Here is a 25,989-nt window from a genome sequence, read left to right on the forward strand (position 1 = left end):
CCAACTGGTTTTGCCCTAAAGCCAATAAGTTGTTCTCCTTTCTATAATAATAAACTTTGTCTCAAATATATGCACAAACACATATGCACCTAACTCAGGAAAACCTGTTAGATGAACTCTCTAGATAGGGTGAGGACCAGATTGAAGGGGCTGAGAGGCCACAGCTGGAGAGAGAGGCATGCCAATGAGCACAGATGAAAAGCAGTATTCTTGCTTGAAGAACTGTATCCTGAGTCATTCCTGAACTGGAATTGTAACCAGTTGCTTTCCAAATATACCCTACTCTGAGAGATGCATGGCCACTGCAACAAATTATTGAATGTAGCTGAGCATGGGGTGGGTAGGTGGAATCAGAACTGGTCAAAAGTTTGGAGGGTGGAGGCCTGTCTTCCTCTGCCTCATAGGAATCAGCCATAGGCAGCTGAGGTCAATCTTGATTGCCTTAACCCCCCCCCCCCAGGAGGTCAGATGCCACCCTTATGCTATTTGGCCTGCCTTCCGAGCCATAAGCCCAAGTCAGTAAGTTGAAAAGAAAGCAGAGGGTAAATGAAGATATAGCTCTACTTCCTACCGAAGGGGAACAGGACACGAGCAACACAGAGTTAAACGCCACAAAGAACTACCACGAAGGTTTGCCGGACACTGTGGACAAACATAACAAGGGCCACACAGTGAGTAATGATAGGAAACGGTTTTCTCTCAGGCTTATGCTTACCTGACAATGAAATCAAATTCAGACCCTGCAAGCATGAGGACTCCGAGCAGTGTGGACACGGCACCATCCAGAACAGGTGCAAACATGTGCTCTAGGGCAAGCACCGCCCTGCGGTTCTTATCACCAATGGCCGTGAGAAAGGCCTAGGGAAGGAGAATTCATATGATCAGACACCTGGATTTCTTATGGTCAACTCTCCAGTTTCGCCTTAATGTGAAAGATGGCTGCCAGATGAGCGTTTTTGTCATTGAGTTCACACTAATGTTCTTTGCAGGACATCTAGCCACCATCAAGGTTTAACAAGGAAAAAAAATACAGGGCTGTAAATTGGAATTAAGCCTATTCTAACTATGGGTGGGGACATCCCTGCCTCCTGCACACGTCTACAGTTCGTCTAGGTCAAGGTTGCTGTAAAAACCCAATGAAATCTTTACTGAGTAGTTCAGGTACGCCAGACAGTTTTAAGAGTGAGCCTCAGGACCATTTTCATGTGAGTTATTTATTTTTATAGCCTGCCTCGTCCTACAGTAGGACCCCAAACCAGGGAGGGTTGGCCCTGACAGGAGTTGTTCCTTTTTGTGAAAGTTCAGGCTGCTCTGGGGTGTGTTGAGCGCTCACGGCGTTCCGAGGCTGCACCCTCTAGGGTCTATTATTTTACTCATAAAGCAAATCAGGACTCCAGTACAGCACAGGGCAAAAGGAAGCCCTTCCTTTGCTATTGCAGACACAGGCACGGTGGTTCTGCTCCCTTACAGGTGAATACATAAGGTGTACCAGTGCGTGCTACAAATCTCCATACTTGTCCATGACATAGACTCTTCCAATGTGTCTATAACATAATCTCCTAAAATGGGCCCCACTTACATATTTATTGTGTCTATTGAGGAAAGACACAAAAGTCAACCCAATTCTCATTTCCTCTTGGAATTAAGGTACCAGGATGGTTTGAGACCATGCTATTTTGTTCCATGTTCAGACCATGAGGTTTACGTCTTGCTTACCCTCCTATCACACACAACACGTAATACTGAAACACAACAAGCTGACAGAGACACAGGGGTTGCTTAACATCTTTTAGCGAAGATTTCTTCATCAAGTTTATTCTCTGCTTTTCAAACTTTCTGAGAGGAGCAACTGCCACTTTAACAGGATTCTTACGTGAGGTGTGGAAGAGCACCGCATTCCCTCTGTGGCTGGGACTCTTGCCACCAGCACTCAGAAAGGGTTTCCAGTTGCAGCAAGAAATGGCCCATGAATGGATCACCATGAATGGACCAGCAAACCCTTTAAGTTCCACAAACTTACTTATCTTCTATGAGCAGAGGCAGCAATAAACCCCACTGTATTTATATTCAAACAACCTTTCGGCTCACAGATCTAGATAGACAGCAAACAACTCCACTGTGAAAAATCCAAAAGGTTCTTGTTTGCAATTCTAGCTGACCCCTACCCGCCTCCCGCCCAAGTGGCTTGCATCCGTATCGGGCTGACTTGCAGGTTCTTGACAGATGTGCACTCCTCCACTCCTCCCCCCAAACTTTTGGAGACAAGGTATTAGGATCATGAGTTTTCCCTCCCAGGTTCAATGAAGGAAAATGATTTGAGCATCTTAAAATTTTCAGAGGATATTGTTTCTATATTATTAACTTTTAAGTATATAGTGGGAGAAATGTATCTTCAACAAAATAAATATTTCTTCTGAAAACGAAAGTTTATCTCCTCAAAGTCGTATGACAATAGTTCTGAAAAGTGTCTTTCATGAACCTGTCTAAGGAATACAAAGGGGAGAAGATGGAGCCAGATGTGTAAGTAAGCGTGTGTCCAAAGAAAACCTATGCTAAAGGCTGAAAAGTGAGGCTTAAACGACCTTAGTCCAAGTTCACTTTAAACTAATGCCCAGATTACTAGTTAGGGCATTCCAAATATCAACATCCATGTAGCCAATACATAGTTATCAAGTGCCTACATTTAAGAAACTCCTGGAACACAGGTTAGGAACACCACTGTGGCCGGAACATTTACACCCTGCCACGAAGCACTCTGGCGAGGCGATGGGCTGTGTGCTGGGTTGCGAAACGCAAGGGTGGGGTCACACCATCAGGTGCTCTGTGGGAGCAAGAGGAAGCTACTGGTTTCCGCAGAAGATTTACACTCTGTCCTATAAGGTTGCTATGAGTTGGCATTGACTAGATAACAGTGGCTTCAGAATATAGAAGCCCAGCAAAGGAAACAACAATGATGCTGTCAAAAATATGGCGTTTTTAGGTCTAGACTAATATACAGCAAATGTGTGCGTGGACCTAAGTCTAGAACTAAAGGACTCAGCTCACTGGCACCAGCACCCGTTCTCATACTTCCTGCTGCACTGAACCTGGCGCTAGGGGAGCATCTTGGGAGGAGCCACCTCGGAGAGAAGGCGCACCTACACCTTTCGTCAGGCCATCAGCTGCTGCTTGGCCTGTAGCTAGCCTCACTCCCAAACACACCAGCCGTACCAGGCCTGGGAGTGCGGCCTCGTTCGGTCCCCACTGGGTTACGGCTGTTTAAAACATTGTGTGTCCGTGTGCGCGCACTAAACCACCACCGATAACTAAAGTCCTCTCTGGCTCACTTTCCAACAACACTGCTGACTGCTGACAAGGCTCAGCTACTTCCCCCTCCATCGCTTCTCCTTAGGTTCCCCAGGAAAGAGAGGAAGCCCGCAAAATTCCAGCGAATCTCAGTGAATTCCTGCATTCTGGAGCCTTTCCACTGTGACATGTGTTAGGAGGGCTCCCTGCAATTAAGAAAATCAAAGGGCTCGCACATGGATTCTGAAAGAGCGACAGGCAATGTTAATTTCCCGTAACGTTTTTTTTTTTTTTTTGCTTCAAACGTCTCCCATACCAAAGCAACGTGGACAGTGAATTCCACTCCGATGCCCACGGATGCAATCAAGATGACCACGGGCACGGCACTCAGCTTGATTCCAATGAGGCCCATCATGCCAAAGAGCTCGATCGTCATCAGAGCCAGGACGGTGACCTGTAAGAACACGTGCAGCGCTTAGTAACCGGCCCCAGGATACCTACTGACCAGGGCGGGCATGAGAGAACCGGCGTGGTCTCTGTTTGGTAGCTCCAAGGGGAGGAAGGTCCACGGCTCAAACATAACGATCTCTGCTTTTTTCTAACTCAACTCTACCCTGAGAGGAAAGGCAATTGGCAGAGCCAATGGTAAGGCTGCAAAGGTGTAAGGACATGAAGGCACAATGTAGTACTCTAATAAAGAGGGATTTTCCAATCTATGTTCTCTAGAAAGCAATACAGTCAAATGAAATCAACAGAGAAACAAAACAATCAAAAAGATCAACTCCAACATGTGGGCCCAAAGCAGAATTTCGCTCTAAAGGTTTTCAGCAGCTAACTTCTCGGTGGCTTTGTTCCGAGGTGTCTCCGGGTGGGCTCAACCACGACCCTTCATTCGTCAGTCAAGCACATGAACCAGGACAGTCGCTGGAAAGATGAAAGAAACATGGGCTTCTGGCTAGCTACAATTTGCATACGGTTTAAACTAAGATGGTGTCCTTCTGCTTTGATCCAAACCAGGAAGGACCATCCTTCAACTCCTGAGGGGAAACATGCCTATTTTTGGTTACGTCACCCTCCACCATCCTGAAGAAAGCTGATGGGCTGGAGTGACTCAAAGTGGGTTCAGGCAGAAGTAGTCTTTCTTGCTTTTGTGTGGAGCCCACTGAAGATGACTTGGTAGCGAGCTAAGCAGGAGGACAGAGACGCTGTCATCAGCTGATCCGTGTCAGGTTACAGGGGCCCCTTCCCTTTGAAGAAAGGTGGGGAGCAGGGCGGACAAAAAACCAGTTCAAGCCAAGGAGAAGCTCTTCTTTTGTCTTTCATCTTCCTTGTAAAAATGTGTGGGGAGACTTTGGGGTTCTTGGGCCAAAGGGGAGAAATTTGAGTAAAACAAACTTTGGAAGAGAAGGGGAAAAAATAGGGTTTCCTTCTTAGGAATGAGTGGGGGAGGGGATGGTGGTGGTAAGAGCAGTCTCTTTTGTTTTCTTTTAATCAGTTAATGAAAGATGAGCATCGATCGCTGGAGCAGCATGGAAATGCCTGCAGACTAAACATTTACTTTCTACCGTACCTGCTGCCCTGACGTTCAAGTGTGGAAACAAGCCCCGCTCTCTGTTTTTCTACTTTTGGCATTTGGAAGGCCATCCCACAGTTCATGGAATTTAAACATTGCCGTGATTTTATAGACTTTCCACGAAACTGCAAATCTGAGTATATTCTCTTCTAGAGGAAACCTGGGCGAGGGGTGGAGGGGGGGCGGGGGGGGGGGAGTTAACAATAGTAGTCCCCAGGAGTCAACCTCATTGTTTGCCCACACTGCTTACTATCCTCACTCCTCCAACGATCCCTCCAAGTTAAATGTAGAAGAATCTTCTATGTATGACACTTTGGAATTACAAAAAACGAAAAAGGAGTTAAGTTGTGCTTTTGAATGCTGCAATAAATGTTCGGTCCTCTTACAGCAAGTGTGCTTAAAAAGCTCCTATCTTCCACAGAAATTTTAAGCGGTCAGAGAGGGGCCCCAAGATTAAGGCCATTAAGGGCTCTGCCTCCCCCATAAAGCTCACTACCTCAAGGAGAAGAAATACATTGTGGATGATGCAATCTATCCCCCCCCCCCCCCCCGACCGCCCCCGCCTCGAGAGGCCCAGACATAAACAAAATGTCCCGGCTACAGAAAGAGCTATGCCGAAAGGAATTTGACTTCCACCGAGACCCTTCGAATCAACTCACAATGATGCCGGCAGTCCAGGGGTTCAGGAGGAAGACGGCACACACGAGAAAGGTGCAGGCCAACACCACGCTGATAGACAGCAGGAGCCAGTGGCGAAGTCCGATGTACTGCTCCCAGAAGAGGAAGGGGTAGCCGTTGGGGTAGCTGGAGACCCCCAGGCTGGTGTAGTTGTTACAGATAGTTCTGACTTTCTCAATCGCTTCCACAAAGTCCGAGGTGTCCCGCAAGCCGTTGAGGTAGAAAGGGAACTGAGCATATTCAATGGGTTCTGCTGCGGGGACTGAACAGAGGGAGAGCAATCAGCGGGGAGGCCTGAGGTGAAAGGGACCCTTGCCAGGCACAGCCAGTTAGGGATGGGCCACCAGGGACAGCTACCGCGGTAGTCAGAGTAGGACTGCGCTACACGGGGGTTTTTCAATGGCTGCTTTGTTTTTCAGAAATAGATTGCCAGACCATTCTTCTACTTGTGAACAGACTTGAGCTGCCCAGCTTTGGGTCAGCGGCGCAGGCTAAACATTTTTACCACTCAGGTGTGTGATAGTTGGGACAAATTTCTATCCTGAGTCATACCAGGTTTTTGTTCCTTTTTACAAACCAATGTCCCAGGTACTCCATAATTACAATGAAAGAGAAATTCGATTTTGCAAGGAAGTCAACTGATGCCCCTCCTAAACTAGAGGGCAAATAATACCTACCGACAACGATACCCTCTGGGTTCTTTATCACTGTAATTAATGGTTTAAAACACATTCCACAACAATTAACCTCTTTTAAACTTTCCTTATTTTTGAGTGGGGCGGCCTTGGGAGCCCACGGTCTGCATATTTTTCAATGAAGCAGTCACTCTTTGTCCAAGTTCTAAACAGCCTCAAAATTAAGTTGTGGAAGCCTTTTTTTTTTAATGCAATGGACACATGTGAAAATACTAAGTCTCAACGGTTTTGCTCAATCACTTACGGGAGTAAAATAACGCGGGAGTCATGCTTTTACTGGGGAAAATGCTTAACTTTCTTATCCTTTTAGTGATCCAACACACTTACCGCCCCCCGTCCCCCACCCCTGAGCTTCTTTTCTAATGCAATGCGAAGAAGTCCTCACAACAAACGTGTATAGTTGGTGCCGCTGTGTGTTCCGACCTCTGGGGTCATTCAGTTGACTTGCTAAACATGATTTGCCCTATTATAATCTCAACTATAAATTTTCATTAAGACCAGCCTTGGCTGCTTGCCACAAGGCTCTGGGGTTTAGATACAGTGAGCCCAACTCCCTTGCTCTTCAACCACGTTTACAAAAGGCCAGCCTCTCTTCTCACGTCGCCCCGTCCCGGGGCCTAGCATGCGAACTATAAGCTACAAACGTCGCCCACGTAATTGCAAACGACGTGCACGGTGGGAAATGGATGAGGACCCTTTACTGTGGACAGACTTTTCTGTTCTGCTTCAAACAGCTCTGACCGAATACAGTTGCTCGGCGGCTTGCAGGAATGGCCCGACTTGCCAAAAATCCCTTCAATGCCAGAGCTGACAAAGTTAAGATAAACATCTACTCCCTGCGATCAACGCTGTGATGGAAGACGACCCTCGGCCAGAGTCTTCCCCGGCGCTCACAGGAACAGCTGGCACCGAGGAGCCCTTCCTGGCGAACATCGCCTTCATGCTGAAGCACCAGGTGGAAACCAGAGACGCTTATTTCTCAAAGTGATAGAGCACAAGGTTGTATTCCATTACACACCCTCATCGGTCTCCCCGAGTTTTCAGCTAAAGGAAATACATTGTTCTGTTTAGACGCGTGAACCCTGGACAGTGTCACCGGGCTGTTGCCAGAGGAGAGAGGGCTCGGCGGCCCCCGCCCCGGGTGGAGGGCTACTCACTTCGCAGCCTGGTTTCGGGCATGTAGTCAGCTTTGTCGTGGACCCATTCAGGCCGGTGGGGCCGGATGTTGGCCTGGGAGGCGGCGTAAGCCACGGGGTCATTGCTGACCCAAGCAGTCAGGTAGATGTAGAACGCGCTTGGATTAATGATGCCATCTGCGTCCACCAGGCGCTGTTTAGTCAACTGCAAACGGAGAAAAACAGAGGCCTTTCAGACGGGGGCTGGGGGCAGGGGTGGCGACGGCCCAGTGTTGCCTCGAGAGAAAAGCAGAGCTGCGCGCCAGTATTGGCCCCAAAGGACAGAATGCCCGCTCTTGGAAAGTGTGGACAATCCCATCAGAACACCTTTGATTTCTTTCAAGCTGCACCTATCAGACGATGCCACATCATCGATGTGTTTATAACAAACACACGATCCTGCAGATGGCTCAGGAATTGACGGAACCAATGAAATCCGAATGCTAAAAAACCGTCTGCAGCCAAGATGGAGAGGGACAATCTGGAGCGACATATTTAAAGGAGGGGAACAGGGGTGGGGGCAGACCTGGCAAGAATCCCCATACACGCCTGTGTGCAGTTAACCTCTGTTGTTAACACTGAGTGAAATGCCACCCATTAAATGGGGGAGAGCTATAAAAATAAAACAACATCTGTATAAATTTCGCTAACACTTGCCTCCTATGACCTGTGTATTCAAAAAATGCCCATCGCCAGAAAGTGGAAGAGACTGGTGTGTAACCACGGTCCCGTCGGAAATCTGATTTCTGAGAGATGGTCATATCGGGCAGGAAATACGCCAAATATACCCTCTCTACAGTGGGCCCAGTGGGCTTTGCTTAGGAGGAAAAACACACCAAAAAAACCCAACAAAAAACCCAGGTTCTATCCATACCCGGGTGTGTATGCATATATTCTGTTTATTTTAGATTCAGGCCTCCCTCCAAAGCTTTTGGTCTATTTTAACAAAATAAAAACCACCAGAGACAGAAGTTAACAGAGAACGAATAGAGGGACAGAGTGCATGGAGGAGAGCAGCCAAACTCAATTTTCAGGGGTCTGGATTCATTGAATGCACAGGACAGGGAACAACTGTGTGTCTTCAAGGCATCTTTGGGGTCACACAATGCAGCTGGAAACCTCCGAGGGCATAGCACACTTGCTGCCTCCCAGGCAGAGGACACGCTCCTCAGAGAGGCCTGGCCCGATCATGTCTGCTCCATGGCGGACCTGGGCTCTCAGAACCAACCCTTTGGCCAGCATTGTCAAACCCGACAGCGGATGGCAACTCTAAAGCACAGAGCTCCACACTGCATAATAACTCTGAACAAGGGACCGGGTAAACCCCCAAAGAGGAGAACAACAAAAAGATCCGGGGAGAAGATGGACTGAAGGATTTTTGCCTAAAGGGGAACAAGGAAGCCACAAGAGCAGAAGGAGTAGGACCTGTGGAAGCTGGCAGGATTAAGTATGGGATGCATGCAAAATATCCAAACACTCCAACATCCCAGGAAGGAGACGAGAGCGCCAACATCCCAGGAAGGAGACGAGAGCGCCAACATCCCAGTGTCACAGAGGAGATCTAGAGTGTTGGAGAATGTTACCATATAGAAGCCGCTCTGTCTCCTGGACTGAGTTAGTCTGCCCGCAGGCCTGGGATCTGCATTTCCTTTGACTTCATTCACGTACAGCAATTTCCCTCCACTCCTTGGACATCAGTACCTTCCCCAGCAAATGATGAACCCTTGCCCAATTCCCATCCGTTCACCCCAAATGACTGCTACCCAATAAACCCACCCACCCCAAATTCGAATATAAAACCAATAAGACGGACGTACCAGGACTTGAAAGACAACCATAGGACACAGTCCTTCCAACATTCATTGTCTCAACTACATTTGATTCCGACCGTCATTCTGAAGGCCGGGGCTTTCTCACCCTCACCGGACAGAGCAGGGAACCGAGGCTGACTCGGTTGCTGGAGGCCACACTGCTGGCTGGTGTGAGGGGCCGAAGTAGTGCCAACTTAACATTCTTCCTACAAACCTCTCAGGCCAGGGGGGACTGCAAGTCTCGCCCTCTGCCCACCCCACCCCCAATACTCTGCTGCACAGTCATTCGGGGAGCTCCTGGGGAGCACAGCACTGTGCGTACCTGACTGATGTCGATAGGTTTATCACGGCTGCCAGTCTGCACCAGGAGTTTGTATGCGAGGACTCCATCATCTGATCCATTTTTGTAATTGTTGGGCATGATTTTCCCTGTCTCCCAGTCACTGTCAAATGCATCTTGGAGCCCTAGAAAACAAAAGGCAAAAGTGTGCAATGCATTACAACGCCTGGTCCCAGGGAGGGGCTGAGGGCAGTGTGGGCAGTGTGCAGAACACCAGTCCAAACAGCGTGTTCGACCTCTGCTTCCTGAGTGCGGCACCCCCGTGCCCTGGGGTAAGCTACGGACCTTCTCCCACCAGGTACTCACTCTTGGGAAGAAAGAGGAGGCTGTCTGCTGAAGAAACCTTGATAGACTCCGAGACCCCACAGAGGTGGGCCTGGAGTTGGCATTGCCTTGATGGCAGTTTAAAAAAAAATTTTTTTAAAGCACTTCAGGCTTCTAATAATTATTGCTGAGAATGATGGAGGGAGGGAAGGAGGGAGGGAGGGAGAGACAGAGAGAGAGAGAGAGAGAGAGAGAGAGAGAGAGAGGAGAGATTGATTGTATATGTGTGTGAGCATATTTCTAAGAAAGAATTGGTACATTTCATCTTAAAACCAAGTTTCCCCCCTTTTTCCTTCATGATCATTCCAAAAGTGAGAGAGAGAGAGAGAGAGAGAGAGAGAGAGAGAGAGAGAGAGAGAGAGAGAGAGAGAGAGAAAGAGAGAGAGGACGAAGACACACAGGGTGCTCCTTAACTGTTTCATGCCACTGTAGGGTGCTTAGCCACGGGTTCTTCAACGGAACCAGGAATTTTACTCAGATTGGGGGGGGGGGGGCACATTAAACCTTCTCACTTCAAACAGCAACGCAGCTGTTTCTGGAGCGCAGGGTGAGCGAACACGGTTCTGTCAATTTGTTCCATCTGTTTGACTTGTGGAGCTAACACAAGCTGTGGGATCTGCTGCCAGGTTGTGTAAAGATCTCGGCCAACACCTCTTCACTCTCCTCTCCGCCACCCTTCCTCGGAAGGCCCCAGTGAGTGGGGGCTGGGGGTGGGGTGGGATACTGTGCGTCTGTGTGCGCACCGGGAAATACCTCACAGGGTAAATTTGGATCGGATTGAGAACAGGAAGCCACAGGCCAATACAAGGAGGCTCTGTGAGAACAGATGACAAACCACAAGCCAGGGAGGGGAAGGGAAAGAGCTTTCTAGGCTTGGGGGATGGGCGAGCCCGCAGCCCACCACACACAGCTGGCTTGGCCTCTGTAATCAAAACCATCCTTACAGCCCCATGGCTTGGCTACAGCTGTAAAGAGATAAGCATGTTGGAAGAGAAAACATGGCCCGGTAACCCGGCCTTAGGGTCTGAGCGCTGGCTGGTTTGCACACTCTCCTGACACCCCCTCCCCTCCCCCCTCTCCCCAGCCACCTCCCAAGACGAACTGGGAGCCCCAGCAGCTCAGGAAACCACATCTTCTGAACAAAGCTGTACATACACCGGTTAGGCACGTTCAGTTAAGAATGGAGAAGGCCTATAGAGGGGAGAGGGTTTATTTCATCTGAGTCTGAGTTGAAGGACAAGAAAAAGGGGACTAACAGTCTGGTTAGGATGGTGTACTCAAGCTTTTAGCTCTCAGGGTTTGAAGCAGGGAAAGCTTGGCCCCCTTTCTCCTCACTCAAAAAAAAAAAAAAAAAAAAGGAAAGAAAAAGAAAGCCACTTTCTGACATAGCTGCGGGCATTGTTTTTACGTGAACAATTTGGGATGAGGACCCTGGGCTTGGTGGTGAGAGAGGGCCCTGTTACAGGGCCAGTGTGGGGGAGGGGAGGGGAGGAGGAGGAGACCACCAAGGAGGGCTGAGCCCCAACTCTAAGACAAGGGGGACATATGCACACCACAAGCTGCATTGAACAGATATTATTTTATTACCTAAAGCCCCCTTCCCCCCCCCCTTGGTGAAAAAACTAAACAGGAGAGGACAAATACCACTACAACCCCCCCTCCCCACCCCAAGGAGTGGCCGCTCTGGGACAGGTACTTTAACCCTTTCCTTCTTGGTTGGGTGATCATCCTGCATGGCTCCCACTTCCTTGAATACTTGGGCTTTTCTTACTTGGGTGATACCGGTCCCACTTTACAGATGAGTGAACGAAGCCCTTGGAAAGGCTCAGTAACTCAAGAAGGCACCTGGCCACAAGTTTAAGAACTAAGCTTTGAAGCCAGTCAGCTTGCTTGCTGAGTCAGCCGAGCCCTTCCTTGCACTGCACTTGCCTGAACTCAGTGGGGTGCCAGGCAGAAGGTATGATTAAGGTGAGAAGAACTCAGGTACCACATGACATTTCCTAGGAAATAGGGGTTCCCATGACTCTGGAGTACAGTTTTAACACACACACACACACACACACACACGTGCAACATACTAAGACTTTCGGGGTCCTCTGCTGTGAGTGAAAGATTAAGGAATTTTCAGAGAAAGTCAATCTTGCTGGCAATTTGGTTTAACTCATCATCCACGCTTGGCAGCCTTTCACATAGCTGGGGTAGTTCAAAAGGAGTGCGACACACTAGTTGTCTTCACAAAGGTAAGTCTCTTCAGAATGCGTATATTTACTGACTACTGAAAACATCAAGTAACAATGTTTGGTCTATTCCAAATGCCAAACTCGCTGCCATTGAGTTGATTCTGACTCACAGCCAAACTGATTCTGACTCCTTACCGGGAGCAGAAAACCTTATCTTCCTCCCCTGGAGTGGCTGGGGGATTCGAACTGCTAAGGTGGTTACAATCTAAATGCCTAACTTACTGTGAATACACAATCCTGGATGTAAAACACACTTCCTTTGACTTTGGGCCCACTCTAGCACGTTATATCCTAACATACATGTTTAGCTAGAATTTTTCTCATTATAAGGAACTTGTACTACTAATATTTCCTAGCAAAATGCGCTGAACTAGATAAAATCAACCATCCGCAAACTGCAAACTGCCCGCCGAGATGGTATCCTAAAAAGAAAATACCAATCTAAATTGTAGCTGCATGGCTTAGTGTGAAATATCAATGAGCCCCGTGTGTACATGACGCACAGAACAGCAAATCCATATTTGGTCATTCTTTGTAAAGCGCTTCCCTGGCTATAGGAAGGGTGAGACTCAATAGAGTATCCCAGGGCCAGCTGCAACCTTGCCTTGGTCATTAGTGACAAAGGGTCTACTTGGTCTGGGTGGGTGCTGCTCATTTAGCAACCAAAGCATGATTCAAATATACCTTTTAAAAAGAATCTCAAGTCCAGCTGCTTTAAGTCTTTAAACGGATGGAAGCATAAAGATAATTTATAATACTCTATAGAAAAGGTTACCTCTTGGCGCTGCCTAGAGAAAGACAATACTTCTTTCCCAAGCTCTGCCTAACATGCTATACTGAGCATCCCAAAGAGAGGCTAAAGCAACATTGGAACACATTCTCCCGTAACCCTCCTGGGCTCAGACGCGGGCAGGGCACAGCCAATCTCTTTGTCATTGGTGGCAAGCTATTTGCATGTCTTTGGTCATGGGGCGGGGGTGGGGGCGGAGGTTGGGGGGGTGATGAAAAGCAGGGTATCTCTCAAATGTGACAATTACCTAAAAAGTCTTGCTTTCAAAACTACTGTATGAATTAAAACCTGAAGCAAACTTAAATTTAATCTCATGAGCATGTGACAAAAATAATACTGCACCAATATTGTTCTCTTTACCCTTCTCCTAAATAAAACAAACTTCTTGTAACACCAGTCAAGGCCAGCGACTGCAGAGAATGAATCTCAGTTGTTTACCATTTCATGCAATACACAGGAGACTGGCTGCTTAATCTTGACATACATACAAGAGGACTGACTTAGGACCAAAAACAGGCACGTAAGCCTCTGTTTAAACAAGCTTAATTAAGTGGGAAGTTTAGACAATCATTTGGATAGCTGAAGCTGAAAACTTTTGAGGGACATAATTCTTTGGGTATTTCAGTAAAAGCATTTTTGCTTAGATTGTCTGGATTCTTCACTTTGCATGTGTCAACACAGAATGAACGAACAGCTGTTCTTGAAAATCACTGAATACGCCCCCCCCCTTGGCTAATACTTCCTAGAAATGTTTCTAAGATTAAGTAATAAAAAGAAAGGGGGGCAAAAAGGGTACTCTAAAGCAGAAATCGATTATTTATGAAATGTGAAATGGGACTAAGCGTTTATAGGTTTACTTCAGATGCCACATGAAAATACGGTCAAATATGGGATTTTAAATCATATCCACAGATTATCCAAAATCTACTTGTGTAGCAAGCTGTAATTTGGCAGTGAATCAGCCCAGACATTCAATCAATACTTTGATTTCACTTGGTAACTAAATTAGCCACCACCCAAAACAGCACACTAAAAGCATTTGACTCAATGTCTTATAACATACTTTCTCATTTCCCAATGTTTATTCATAAATTCGTACAGAAGTGCCTCTAAGTCACTTAGTATTTGCATCATTTTACAGGTAAAAGCCGAGGATTTCTTTCTTTCTTTTTTGGGGGGTGGTGGTCACTGCAGAAAGTCTACATAAGCATTTGAAGCAGGAGCCCATGCAACATGTCAGCGCGATGTGATCATGTAAAACGAAAAAGGGAGCGAAGACAACTTGTAGACGCAGAACACACACGAGACAAAGCAAAGATTGTCTGCAAAGGACACCCCACCTCCCACAGCTCCTCACCTTGGAGCCAGTCTCGGAAGTAGTGCAGCCACATCTTGGGAAGCTGTTTATTTTCTTCTAACATGACGTACTTGACAGAGCTAAAACTCTTGTGAAGGTCGTAGAGCAAGTGCTGGGCGTTGGGGTAGTCTGCCTTCTGGGTTACTATGTACATGTTGTAGAAAGAGAAGTATCTGAACTGTGCAGCAATGAAGTCGTACTCTCTGGTTTCCCGGGGCACAATGTCTGTAAGGTCCAGCCCATCTCTCACCCGGGTGGTCCCATAAAGGCTGACCCCTAGCAAGCCCAAGAAAAGGAAGATGACCATGACCTGCAAGAGAATAAGGTACCAGATCAGACCCAGAGGATACAATCGGCGCTTCTTTCGGGAAGATGGACTGCTTTGTCTATATCTCACTTTTTTTTTTCTGTTGCCACACCAGCCCAGATTTAATGTGTAGGGGTCATTCTGCCAGAGAGAAATCCATACAACTCATAGGAGTTACATTTTTAAACGAGATCACTAAAATGTTTAAACAGAGGAAGTTGGCTTAAATGCATAGAAGCGATTGCTGCAGAGATTCACTACAATGCAAGACACGCTCATTCAAAGGCCCCCATGCACGCAGGGGAGTGACTATATTGGAGTCCTGAAAGTTTTGACTTCATGGTTCTTCTTTTTGGTAGTTACCTTGGCTTTGGGTTTCAAGAGGAAAGGCGCATAGTGCTTCTCAGCAAAAGAGGAGAGTGTCCACTTGGCACAGGGGGGCTCGAGGCAGTGCAGGCTGGAGTCGGAGAACTGGGACAGCAGGTCTCTGGTGGAGCTGGTGCTCTCCGGGCTCTGGCAGCTGAGGGTGTCCTGGGTCACTGATACAGGCTGCACCGAGATCTCTGAGCGTGGTTCTGCAGTGGTGTAGTACACGTGCGTGTGGGGGTCGTACTCTGTGCGGAGCTGGACTGTGGACTGCATGGTAATCTGTGTCTCGTGGGCAAAGTTGTGGCTGCTATAAGGTGGCGGGGGGCTGTAGTGGGCGTTCTCATGCGTCTCCGTGTAGGCCTGCGGCTCTACCTGAATCACTCTGCTGACGCAGGGGCTGGAGAAGGAAAGCAAGAGGACACTGAAACAGGGACACAGTACTCTCCTTTTCCCCACAAGCAGGTCACAGCCACTTTCCCAATCTCTGACTCAGAGGAACATAATCACTGAAGCCCACAACCACCACCTGGTTTATCTGGACACGAGGGAGTCCAAGGAGGCCAGTGGATGGTTTAGTTCAAGTTTGGTTGCCAAAACAGGTTCTATGTGGATGAATCCTTCAATATCTAATTCCTAAAAATTATACTCAACGTACATTTCTTTCTAGATGAGTAATCTTTAATCCTTGCTCTGTGCTAATCTGGAAAGATGACACGCTTCCAACCACCAACAATACCCGAAAGAGAAGGAATTCTCTTTTCTATCAGGACCCTGGAGGGTTGTGAGGCTGTTCAGGTAAAGGAGGGAAGGAAGAATTCCGTTGTGCACACACAGCCTCAGGAAGCGCTTTCCTATCTCCAGGACCTCCACCACACTCATGGAAACCCTGTCCTTAGATTCCCTTCCAAGGGCACTGAGGGAGGCAGCCTGATCGTGTACCTTGTGAAGCAGCAGAAAATATCCAATCTCCTGTCCTCTCGGCGATACAAATCCATGCTGAGAATTGCAGGGAAAATGAGCAGGACCATGGCAAAATTGACCACCACCACTACGGCCGCCTAGGAGGAGACGAGCCCAGTTAGGCCACCCGTGCAAGTCCCCCTCATCAGAGATTTGCACTGAACAGAAAGAGGCTTTCAAACATCTCACCCTGCCCCCCACCTTCCTCCTGGAGGACTTAAACCATCATTTCCCCCTAATTCCATCGCCGAGACATCACTGGGCTGCAGCTGTTGGCGTGTGCTGTTGTTTGACTCCGGGGGAGCCTAAAGGACAGGACGGACTCCCCTCGTGGGGCCCTGGCTTTCATCCTTACAGGAGCGCCCATCACCTCTTGCCTTCTGGGGAGCTGCTGGTGGGTGAGCAGCCGGGAGCTTCAGCACCGTACCAACCACAAACCTGGAACCTAAGCAAACCAGATCCATCTACAGGGGCACAACAAGCGAAGTTACCTGCGAGGTTTTTCTGTCAGAGCATTTCTTAAGAGTCCACGTGGCCCTGGCTGGCCACTTAGAAAACATCTGTCTAAAGTGGACCGAGGATATCAAAATGCCACCTTTAAAACATGACGTAAAATTGCAAACATGTCCCTGAGGTTTTTAACAGGCACATTCCAGTATAGCCTCAGGAGTCAACTGTGGTGTGTGTGAGCACTGGAACATAAAAGGTCAAGGACAACTAGCAGGACAGACATTCCTGAGTGTGATTATAGTACGCGGATCCAAAAGTCACTCCGTAACCTAGAATAAACACAGGGCGAGAAGCTGCAGTGCTTTGGCACGTCTCCTGCTGGTCTGGTAAAAATTACAAGATCAGCCTGTTAATAGGAGTCAACAGAAGACAGTGGGAAGGCCTCTCCCGGTCGGGGCGGGGGTGGGGCTGGGGGGACATGGAAAGAACACAGAAAAATGAACACTGGATTGCTTGATAGTCAAGAAATCATCATGATTTTTGAACATTTAAAATACCATTTAAAGTCGTGTGAGATGTTGCAGAGAACTATTTAGTTCCAACAATATATGGCAGGGTGAGGGAGAAATGGCCAGCAACGGTACTGAACCAATCAAGGAGGGAAACTTTGCACAGGGCTTTTGGCAGTCATTGGACATGTATGTTCAGCATGCAATGACGATAAGCCCGGTCCTGGAAAGAGCGCTGCCAGCACTGATTCCCTGGGAAGGCTATGGAACCACAGAATAACCAAGAGTCTCCACCTCAAAACGAACCCATATTCTTCATCTACCTTGCAAATTGTCTTATCGAAAATGTAAGCAACATGGTAACTTGCTGCTGAAGCGCATGATGATCTATGGGTGACCACAAGCAAACATGGTTTATAATGAGAGGCTGGCGAAGGCTGCCAGCTTGGTAGGCACTCAAGGAGAACTGCAGCCACAACAGCAGATTTGTGCCTAACAATGGCTGTCACTGAAGGAAGGAAGGAAGGAAGGAAGGAAGGAAGGAAGGAAGGAAGGAAGGAAGGAAGGAAGGAAGGAGAACCACGAGCCCCATTCTCCTAGCTACGCAAAACCCACTACTCCCTTTTTCCTTCTGATTACCTTTTCTTTCTTTTCACACAGAGAAGATGAGCCAGGACACTGCGATAAACCAGTGCTGAATGAGTGAATGAATGAGGTCTCGTGGAAATGGCGGGTACAGTTTACGACAGTGACTCTCCAATGGTTTGGGATACGAAGCAAACCCAACAGTACTCATTGAGCCCAGTCTGGTGCTCACCCGGGGAGAACGTACTGGGCTGCGTTTCCCAGAGGAATCGTTAAAGGAGAGCTTGTCTCGATGAATCGTCAGTTTGTACTAGGGAAGAGGAGGAGAAAATAAGAGACAGGAAGAAAAACAGGCACGTGAGACAGAGAGATAAAGACTAGGAGATAGCCACGGAGGGGAAAAGCGAAAGAGGCAGGCAGGGGAGAGGGTCCCACTATGCAAAGACTCTGGACCAACTTCTCGATGCCAAGATCTCCTAAACTGGGGATCTGCAAAAAGTCTATGGGAAAACGGAATCAAAAAGATACTGGATTTTCCCGACAAATTCTTGAAAGTCCCCTTCGAATCTGAAGGATAAGGGCATTAAAAAGGGTGTGGTGTTGCGAGGTGCCTGCCTGGTCCTGTGCCAACCTCCCAGTTATTCTCGTCATTGAGCCTGTCATTAGGAGCCTATCGATCAATCTCACCAAAGGCTTCTTTTGTGCAGACTCTCTTCCAAGATAACGGTACAGCAGTAATTAATATCTTACTATCGGTGATGTTATGAACATAAATATATCTGCCGTGGTGTCAACCCATCTCACTGAGGAATTCCCTCTTTTCCACTAGCCTTCCACTGGAGCGTAGTGTCCTTCTCCAGCAGTGAGGAGCCGGGGCCGAGTGGCTACTCCTTGGGCCGCCAACCTCAAGGTGCGCGGGTGGAAAGCAGTGACCTTTCTGTGGGAGGAGAGGGGAGGCTTCCCCTATAGGTCCACCACAGCAGAAGCTTCCCCCCTGGCGGTGCAAAACCCAGCGGGGTCACTCAGGCACACATGAGAAGAAAGGTCTGCTTAGCTATGGCTGACGGTTGACCAGTGAAGCCCTCACGGATCATCAGAGAGTATGACCCAGCTAGAAAACGAGCCCTCTGCCTTTGAAAACCTAGTTGCGACCAGCAGTGATGGTGATGATGGAGCAGAGACAGGCGGGGCCACCGTGAGTCAGAGCTAAGGGCAACTCACAGTGACATAAAGGGTAAGTCTATACCCCTAACAGAGGCGTGGGCTACATGGCTTGACAAGGAGGAGGGATCTGCTTATCGCTTTCAGTAGCACTCCCCATTTTAACAGCGCTCCGAAGCTACTTTGCCTTATGGCCACAGTAAGTGAAGCCCATCGTGGAGAAAAGGTAGACCTGGGATGAGAAACCTGGTGCTCACAACCACTAGATTCAGTGGAGGAAACTTACCTGGAGGGAGAAGGCCCGCAGAGCAGGGATTGGAATCAAGGCGGCCATAAAGAAAGCCGTGACGTTGCTGATAGATGTGAGGGCCACACTGGCTCCCGTGCGCTTGAGACATTCCCCGGTCCTGTCCTAGGAAGGAAAAGCCACAGCGCTTAGACCTGCAAAGAGCAGGGTCCCTGTGGCGGCGCCCAACCCGAGGGAGTGGCTCAAAAAGATGCAAGGAGACTGGGGGAACGAGGACATTGTTCCCAAGCTTTCTTCTTTTGTTTTCCTGTTACCTCAAAAGGGATTCTTTTATTTTGTCCTGTTTCACTAAAGGCATGTGCCAGGAGGAAAACGTCATCCACGCCGACGCCGAGAGCGAGGAAGGGGAGAACCTGAGCGCAAACAGAGGACCGGAGCATTAGACGTGGGGCCTCATTTCACGAATCCCAGTGCCACCAGCACCCTTGGTGGCCGCCAAAAGAGCAACCTACAACATACTTTAATTTGGTAGTTACCTAACGTCTAGTGGGTGCAATCGTCAGGAGGCCTTGCTCCTGCTAATTTCCAAGGACCACGTATCCCAATTTCCTAGCACACCTAGACAAGAAAGAACCTAGCTCATCTCACACAGTGCGTCTCCAGAGCACAGGCCCCGGCTCCATGGAACTTGCTAGACACGCAGTTCCTCAGACCCAGCCCCAGTCCAGTGAATTAGAAACCCCAAGCGAGGCTGGGTCCTAGCAATCAGGTTTTAGAAGCCCCTGCTCTATGTGAACCAAGGCTTTAACGAAGGGTGAAGCATTTCTGCCAAGAAACTAGCCCACCTGGACCTGTCCACTGCCCCAAATATCAGCAGCATCCCAACCCGAGGCAACTGACGGTGAAGACTTAATTTAAGTGCCGCGGCCTAAGGCGGATGGACGGGTGCTTCCGCGGAGCCCTGGAGAGGAAGGCGTTTGCAAACCAACAGTGGAGGAATGGTTCCTTCGGTACCTGAGTTGTTGCAGCGTTAAAGGAAATCCCGATCAGTGAGCACAGGCCCAATCCTGCAGCAACGGACAGAGCAACCAACAGGACGCCAGCCAGCCCCACGGCGCCCTGCGACTTGGAGCAGTCCCAGCGCAGCATGGTTAAACAGGCGTAGGCAAGCTGCAAGCAGAACCACAGGGGTGGGGGGGGGGACGACATAGAACAAAAGGCCAAACATTAGCATGTGTAATGATTCTAATGTTTCCCCCCACCCCTCACCCCAACTCAAAAGTAGAGCGCAATGAACCCCACACTAACAACAGTGTACACTACGGATGTCACACAAAATGATGGGAGAGTCACAAATGGGAGAAAAAAACGCTTCACAGGACCACTTTTGGAACCGTTATGAAGCTGACAAACTCTGTCTCAAATGCAAGTGTAGGTTAAGAGAAGTTAAAAAGCAAAGTAGTCACGGGAAGGTAAAAAAAAAAAAAAAAACTTAAAATAAAATTAAAAAAATCAAACCAGGGAAACAAACCAACCCTGGATGGGCAACTGTTTTTACCATCAGTAAGTAGCCGCTGGCCACCCGGATGACGCTGACGTCCGAGAAGGACTGGAGGATGTCATCCAGGGTGGTCGTGGTAAAGGAAAGCACCTTCTGAGAGGAGTTTTGAGGGACGCTCTGATGGACCACCTGGGATCACAATAAAAAGGTCAATTCCGCAACAGAACGAGGAAAGGCATGGACCTCAAGCCAAGAAGCTACCCCACCCCACCCCCCGCCGTTCATGATGCATAGGAAAGAAAAAAAAGCACACTGGGTAGGGGGGGGGAGGGGAGGGGGTGGGGTTCCAACTTGGACCAATGGAAAATGACCCTGGGTCATGAAGCCTATAGCTAATCAGTGAGAACGCTGTCAGGAGAGGGTAATTGCTGGTCCCTCCGATTGCTTTATTTTATTTAATTAATGCTAAGGCTGCTAGTCTCTTCATAAGTCTACTACTGTTTTGGCTCTCCTCTATTCCAAAGAAACCCATTCTTACTGACACTCCGCCATAGCACCTCCCTGCCCCCACCCCACCCCCACTTACTAGCCACGTTTAAAAGGTCACATGCAGAGCTCGGTAGAGGTCACTGCTTTGGGAAACAAAGGCCAGCTCCTATCACATGACCTACCAGAGCCTGCAGCTGTGAACAGATGCTAGTCCTTGCTAATGTGCTCCAGACACCTGGTCTCCTTCTTGGCCTTGTGTTTCCCAAACACTGTTATGCCTTTGCTCCAAAGTTCACAATTGGCTGCTAACCCATGTTTTATGGCAACTCAATTAGAATTAGTGTCTCTTGGACAGGCTTTCACAGCATAAGCATTATCCCAAGATTTTCAATATCAAAGAAAGGAAAACAGACAAAAAACACTCCATGAAGTCCCCAGAATTTTCCGTTTTGAAAATACACTCCAATGGGGAAGCAAAGCAAAACGAAAGACAATGTTTTAAAAAGACCATTAACCTGTAGTGTTGGTTGACTTAAGAGTGTGTACCCGGATTCCAGGCATTAAGAATTTACCTCCACGTATGTCCTCTGCCAGGCTTCGAGGATGGTCGCAGCCTTGTCCTCATTCCAGTTGATGTGTGAGACGTACTCATACCCCTTGAAGTGCTCGTACATTTGCTTCGGGGTCATTAACTGAAACATAGTCTGCAGGGCGTGGGCACTGTGAAGGGATTAGGGGGCAGGAAGGCACAGCATAAACATTCCCAGGAAGCAGTTTTCATGAAGGGGGTGGGCATATCTGCCCAGAGCATCCTCCATCTCCCTCCACCCCCCGCGCCCCGCAACTCACTGGAAGAAATTCTTGTCGTCTATTTGAGCACATGTTTCCATTAAAATGGGGCCTGGGTGGTGATTTTGTTTAATAGCCTGATACACCATATTAAAGGTGTAACCTTACAAACCTCTTACAGAGATACCCCAAAATTAAATTAATAGGCAATTTCCTTTCTCAGTTTTGATTCTGTGAACCAGGAAGGGTAGAAGAGTAGATGGTCTGTTCAGATATACCAGGCGCAGTGAGGCACAGTTGCTTGTGCAGAAATCCCAGCCGATGGCTTTCCCAAGGGAGCATCACAGACTAGATGCTTGACGTTGGCTCAGAGGGTCAACTCTTGCTTAGCAATTAGGTCTTGGTCTCTCTCTCTCTGACAGAAGAGGACTGTCCTGGGCCCACGTAACTGAGCTCTGGAAGGTAGGCTTTGACTAATGGCCCTTGCCCACTTGACATGAAGCTTGCTTTTACACGTGCCCCAATTTCCTACACAATGGACCAATCTTTTAAAAGCCTGCTCAGAAACTTCAAACTTGCTGAAAACTACAAATCCATCTTTAAAAATATTCCCCACAAAGTGTCCCCCCCACCCCCACCCCAGCTGGCTTGGCCTTCTAATATGCTATTGCACCAGGCTAGCTAGGACAACGGTTGAGTCTGCATCCAAATACACTTGCAGACGTCAGAATGGAAGCGGTTTCTGGGGATAGCAGGACAAGGGGAGCACCCAGATTTCACTCTCTGTGTGCGATTACCTGACCAGCTTTCCGGAGCCGTTCCTGACTGTGCCGCCCACAATCAGCTCCTCCTGCCAGTGCATGTACTTTCTGGACAGTCCGTGACACCCACCATTCAAAACGAGGGCCATATCAAGAGGCTAAAATAAAAAGACAGCCACATAATTACAGGAATTAGTAGGCAGGTCACATGCCTTGTTAAAATCCAGTACATTAAGGACTTGTTTGTTAGACAGGGAACATTAATAACAAGGCTAATGAGAGGTGTATGGCAAACCTTGCCGCAAAATTTAGATCGAGATACAAACTGAGTTCCATAACCAAAAAAACCGTTGAGAACAAAATCTTAAAAGTGGAAATATTAAAGAGAACTAAAAATGGGTTTAAGGAAGGAGGGGGTAGAGAAGGAAAAACGCTCCCCTCTTTGTCTCTTCGGAAAGACTGGATGATTGTCACTTACTCTGCTAGAATTTTTGTTGGGGGCAGTGGCAGGGCAGTCTGGATCAGCAGGATTGAGGCAGGGGCGGTCCATATAACCATGACCAACTTCAGCCTTATTCAGCATTTCCTCCCAGCTGTCCACTTGGTAGTTTATTTTCTTTAACTCTTCTAGGAATTCCAAAGGGTCAAAGTTGGTCCACCGCAAAGGAGGCTTGCCTCTGCAAAAGAAATTAAGAGACGAAACAATGAAAAAGAGCTTCCAAGCTCTTACTAAAAAATAAAAGCCTGCTTATCGATCTGCATTGCATGAGGCGTGCTGGTAATATGTTAATGCTGGAACGCTAGCCTAAGAAAATAAGTGTTCGGGGTGAGGAGATCTGCCTGTAAGCATCATGTCAGGAGATATTCTGACTTCTACATAAACCAAAGAATGAATGAATCTTTGCTTGCATTTATTAATTATTGTAGTAATGGTATTTAATGTCTAATTACATGTTGCCAACGGATGCTTCTAAGCAAAAGACTGATATCCAAAATTGAAAGGAGAGGAGGTGGAGTGAGGAGGAGGTTGCAGTGTCAAATTAGCACTCGTCAGCCTAATAGATGCTTTGCAAATGTCATCAATCAAAATATTTGATCTCTATTACTTTTAATAATCCTGTGCTTATGAGCTCCCTCTGACAGCCTGGCAATCAACCAAGCACGCCCCCTGCCATCACTACCATCAAGGCCACTTCCCCCCCACACTCACTTTGGAATCTGTCCTGTTGACAGACCCGAAGGGCTTTTGGCTGCCTGTTGTGTGGTTCAAACCACACTGGCGCTGCTTAGCCAGGCTGAAGTCATTCTTCAGAGTCTCCCAACCAGCAAACACACAACCCCTCATTTCCCATCGCACGCTGTACACCGAAGGTCAGGCATGGCCACTCCAGATTGCTTTTGCAGATATGCACAGAAACAATAGCCCAGGCACCAACTTGTGCATAATTAACTAAAAACATCTACACCGATGAACAATTATTCTTTAAATGATGCAGTCCATATAAGATCCAACTGATATGCCCAGAAGCAACCCTATCCATTGCCTCCAGAAAAAGCGAATTTTCCCCTTCAACAACCATTCAGGGGACCCAAAGGAACGTTAGTATTTTGTTCACAGAAGATCTTGTCCTTTCCCTTGAAACACTTAGTTCTGATGGTTTCTCACTGATGACTTCTCTCCTTGGGGGGAGGGCAGGGGGAGGGGGAGCCAGCTAACCCTATCTTCACGTAAGTGACTGGCAAAACTGCAAACATTTAAAAGAGTTAAAAATCAGTACTGGCTCCCTGGTCATTTGCATTTTATTTGCATATAAATGGGTTGGTAAAAGTGAATGGAATTTAATGATGCCTACAGAACTTTTTTTTTTTGAAAAGAGGGAAAAACATTCTGAGATCCCCCCTCCCCCGCACTATTCACTGGAAAAATGCACATGGAATATCAATGTTTTCATTTCTTGTTCAAAACTAAAAGAGAACAAACAATGACCCAACAACATAAAAAAAAACACCACACCATTCTGTTCTAGAAAAACCAGATGACACACTTACAGGAGATAGGCTGTCCCAGCCTGTAACTTTGCCCCTTCCCAGAAGCAGTCCAAGGGCGTAATAATCAAACAGGGGTAAAGGTACTCTATTATCTGTCAAAAGTAAAAAGAACATGCCTTGCGTTACGTTAATGCATACTGCTGGAGGGGAGTGGGGGTCTTTAGAGAAATTTTTAGGAATGTTTGTAAACAGAAAGAAAATATACCTGATCCATGTAACCTGTTTCTGTGATGAGCTCTCCTGATTTATAGCACAAATGTTCCAATTTCCACTGTCTGTAAAAAGAAAAGCAGAGATTAAAAAGATTGCCTCAGTGTGGAAAGTGAAGGGAACTGGTTGCACAATCAGAACTGCAGAATATGTAGAAAGAACGGCAATTTCTATCACTTTTCAGCATCTGTCAAAACTTAGCAAAACTTTTGCCAAGAAAGACCCAGCAAGCTTGCTTTAATGAATAGATAATTCTGGATTGTAATTAACACGTGGGGTGTTTATGTAAATGAGTGCCACAAAACTACTTGAAAAGTCTTGTTTTCTTAAGTGAGTTCTACAATAATCTTGTTTACGCCATCCATTTGCTTTTCTGCATTAAACAACTTTAGGGCAGCCCAGCTGAATTATCGCAAATTCAAAGTGAGTAAGAAAAGACTCAATTAGTGAAGTTTTAACTTATAAACATATATTCAGGTGGGAAAATAGTATTGACTTTTTTAAGTGGCAACTGTATCTTTATTATCTACTTCCATAATACATAAGTGTTTTTCCTGTTTTCGCCAGATGCCATAAAGGACACTTGCTAGGTCGGCCAAATCCCCACCTTACAGTGATACTGGGATAGTCTTACTCTACTCTTGGCCTGTAGACATGATAGCCAAGTGTACTGACCAATACTTAACTCAGAGTTCTATTATTTCCAGAGCAGTAGGACATATACCCTTGCCTTTCTGAATGAGGTGGGGGAGATAAGCCCAGCTTGAAAACAGAGGGATTTGGAAGGTAATGGGGAATGAGGGAAGCACAGAAAGAAAACACAAATTCCCTCCAAACTGTTGCTCTACTTTATTGGTCTCTTACAGGGAAGTCCGTTTCCAAGCAAAGAACCCGTCCACACTGTGCCCCTTCCCTAGTCTTCCTCTCAAGAGCCCTTAGGGTCCTAGCTTAAACATCACCTTCTTGCGAAGCTTTGTCTGACCAGCACTGCTGAAAAGGACCCCTATACAGCCTTGAACTCTATACAGCAGCGGGCTGGGTAGAGGAGAACCCCAGGGTGGGGACTCACTGTGTTTGCCTTTTTATCTGCCCACCCATACTAATGCCTTGCCTTTCCAACCACACTGCCAGTTCTGTGATGTTAGGGGCCACTGTATCCATCCATCCATCCATCCATCCATCCGTCCATCCATCCGTTCATCCATCCTTCCTCTCCAACTAGACTGCCAGCGCCTTGAAGTCATGAGCTAAGTTGTCTATCCATCCATCTATCTACCCAGTCACCCATCCATCCATCTTCTCCTCCCCTGGACGTCTTTTCATTCATTTACCTA

At 47.5% G+C, this 25,989-nt stretch overlaps 1 protein-coding gene across 2 annotated transcripts in view; it reads right to left on the reverse strand.

The window, feature by feature from the left end:
• The window catches only part of PTCH1 (patched 1), a 68,603-nt gene that overhangs the window by 8,871 nt on the left and 33,743 nt on the right, over window positions 1–25,989 (reverse strand). For both annotated transcript variants that reach the window (XM_075549795.1, XM_075549794.1), the window contains exons 4-20: window positions 24,651–24,720; window positions 24,446–24,537; window positions 22,875–23,073; window positions 22,433–22,554; window positions 21,419–21,566; window positions 20,415–20,546; window positions 19,871–20,026; window positions 19,171–19,269; window positions 18,896–19,021; window positions 15,884–16,002; window positions 14,939–15,341; window positions 14,269–14,578; window positions 9,540–9,682; window positions 7,389–7,572; window positions 5,518–5,798; window positions 3,602–3,739; window positions 716–858 (exon numbers count right to left, since the gene is read on the reverse strand). In XM_075549795.1, coding sequence (XP_075405910.1) covers window positions 716–858; window positions 3,602–3,739; window positions 5,518–5,798; window positions 7,389–7,572; window positions 9,540–9,682; window positions 14,269–14,578; window positions 14,939–15,341; window positions 15,884–16,002; window positions 18,896–19,021; window positions 19,171–19,269; window positions 19,871–20,026; window positions 20,415–20,546; window positions 21,419–21,566; window positions 22,433–22,554; window positions 22,875–23,073; window positions 24,446–24,537; window positions 24,651–24,720 — 2,865 coding nt within the window. The remainder of the gene's footprint in view (window positions 1–715; window positions 859–3,601; window positions 3,740–5,517; window positions 5,799–7,388; window positions 7,573–9,539; window positions 9,683–14,268; window positions 14,579–14,938; window positions 15,342–15,883; window positions 16,003–18,895; window positions 19,022–19,170; window positions 19,270–19,870; window positions 20,027–20,414; window positions 20,547–21,418; window positions 21,567–22,432; window positions 22,555–22,874; window positions 23,074–24,445; window positions 24,538–24,650; window positions 24,721–25,989) is intronic.

The sequence above is a fragment of the Tenrec ecaudatus genome, chromosome 5 (assembly GCF_050624435.1).
Source record: "Tenrec ecaudatus isolate mTenEca1 chromosome 5, mTenEca1.hap1, whole genome shotgun sequence".
NCBI lineage: Eukaryota > Metazoa > Chordata > Mammalia > Afrosoricida > Tenrecidae > Tenrec > Tenrec ecaudatus.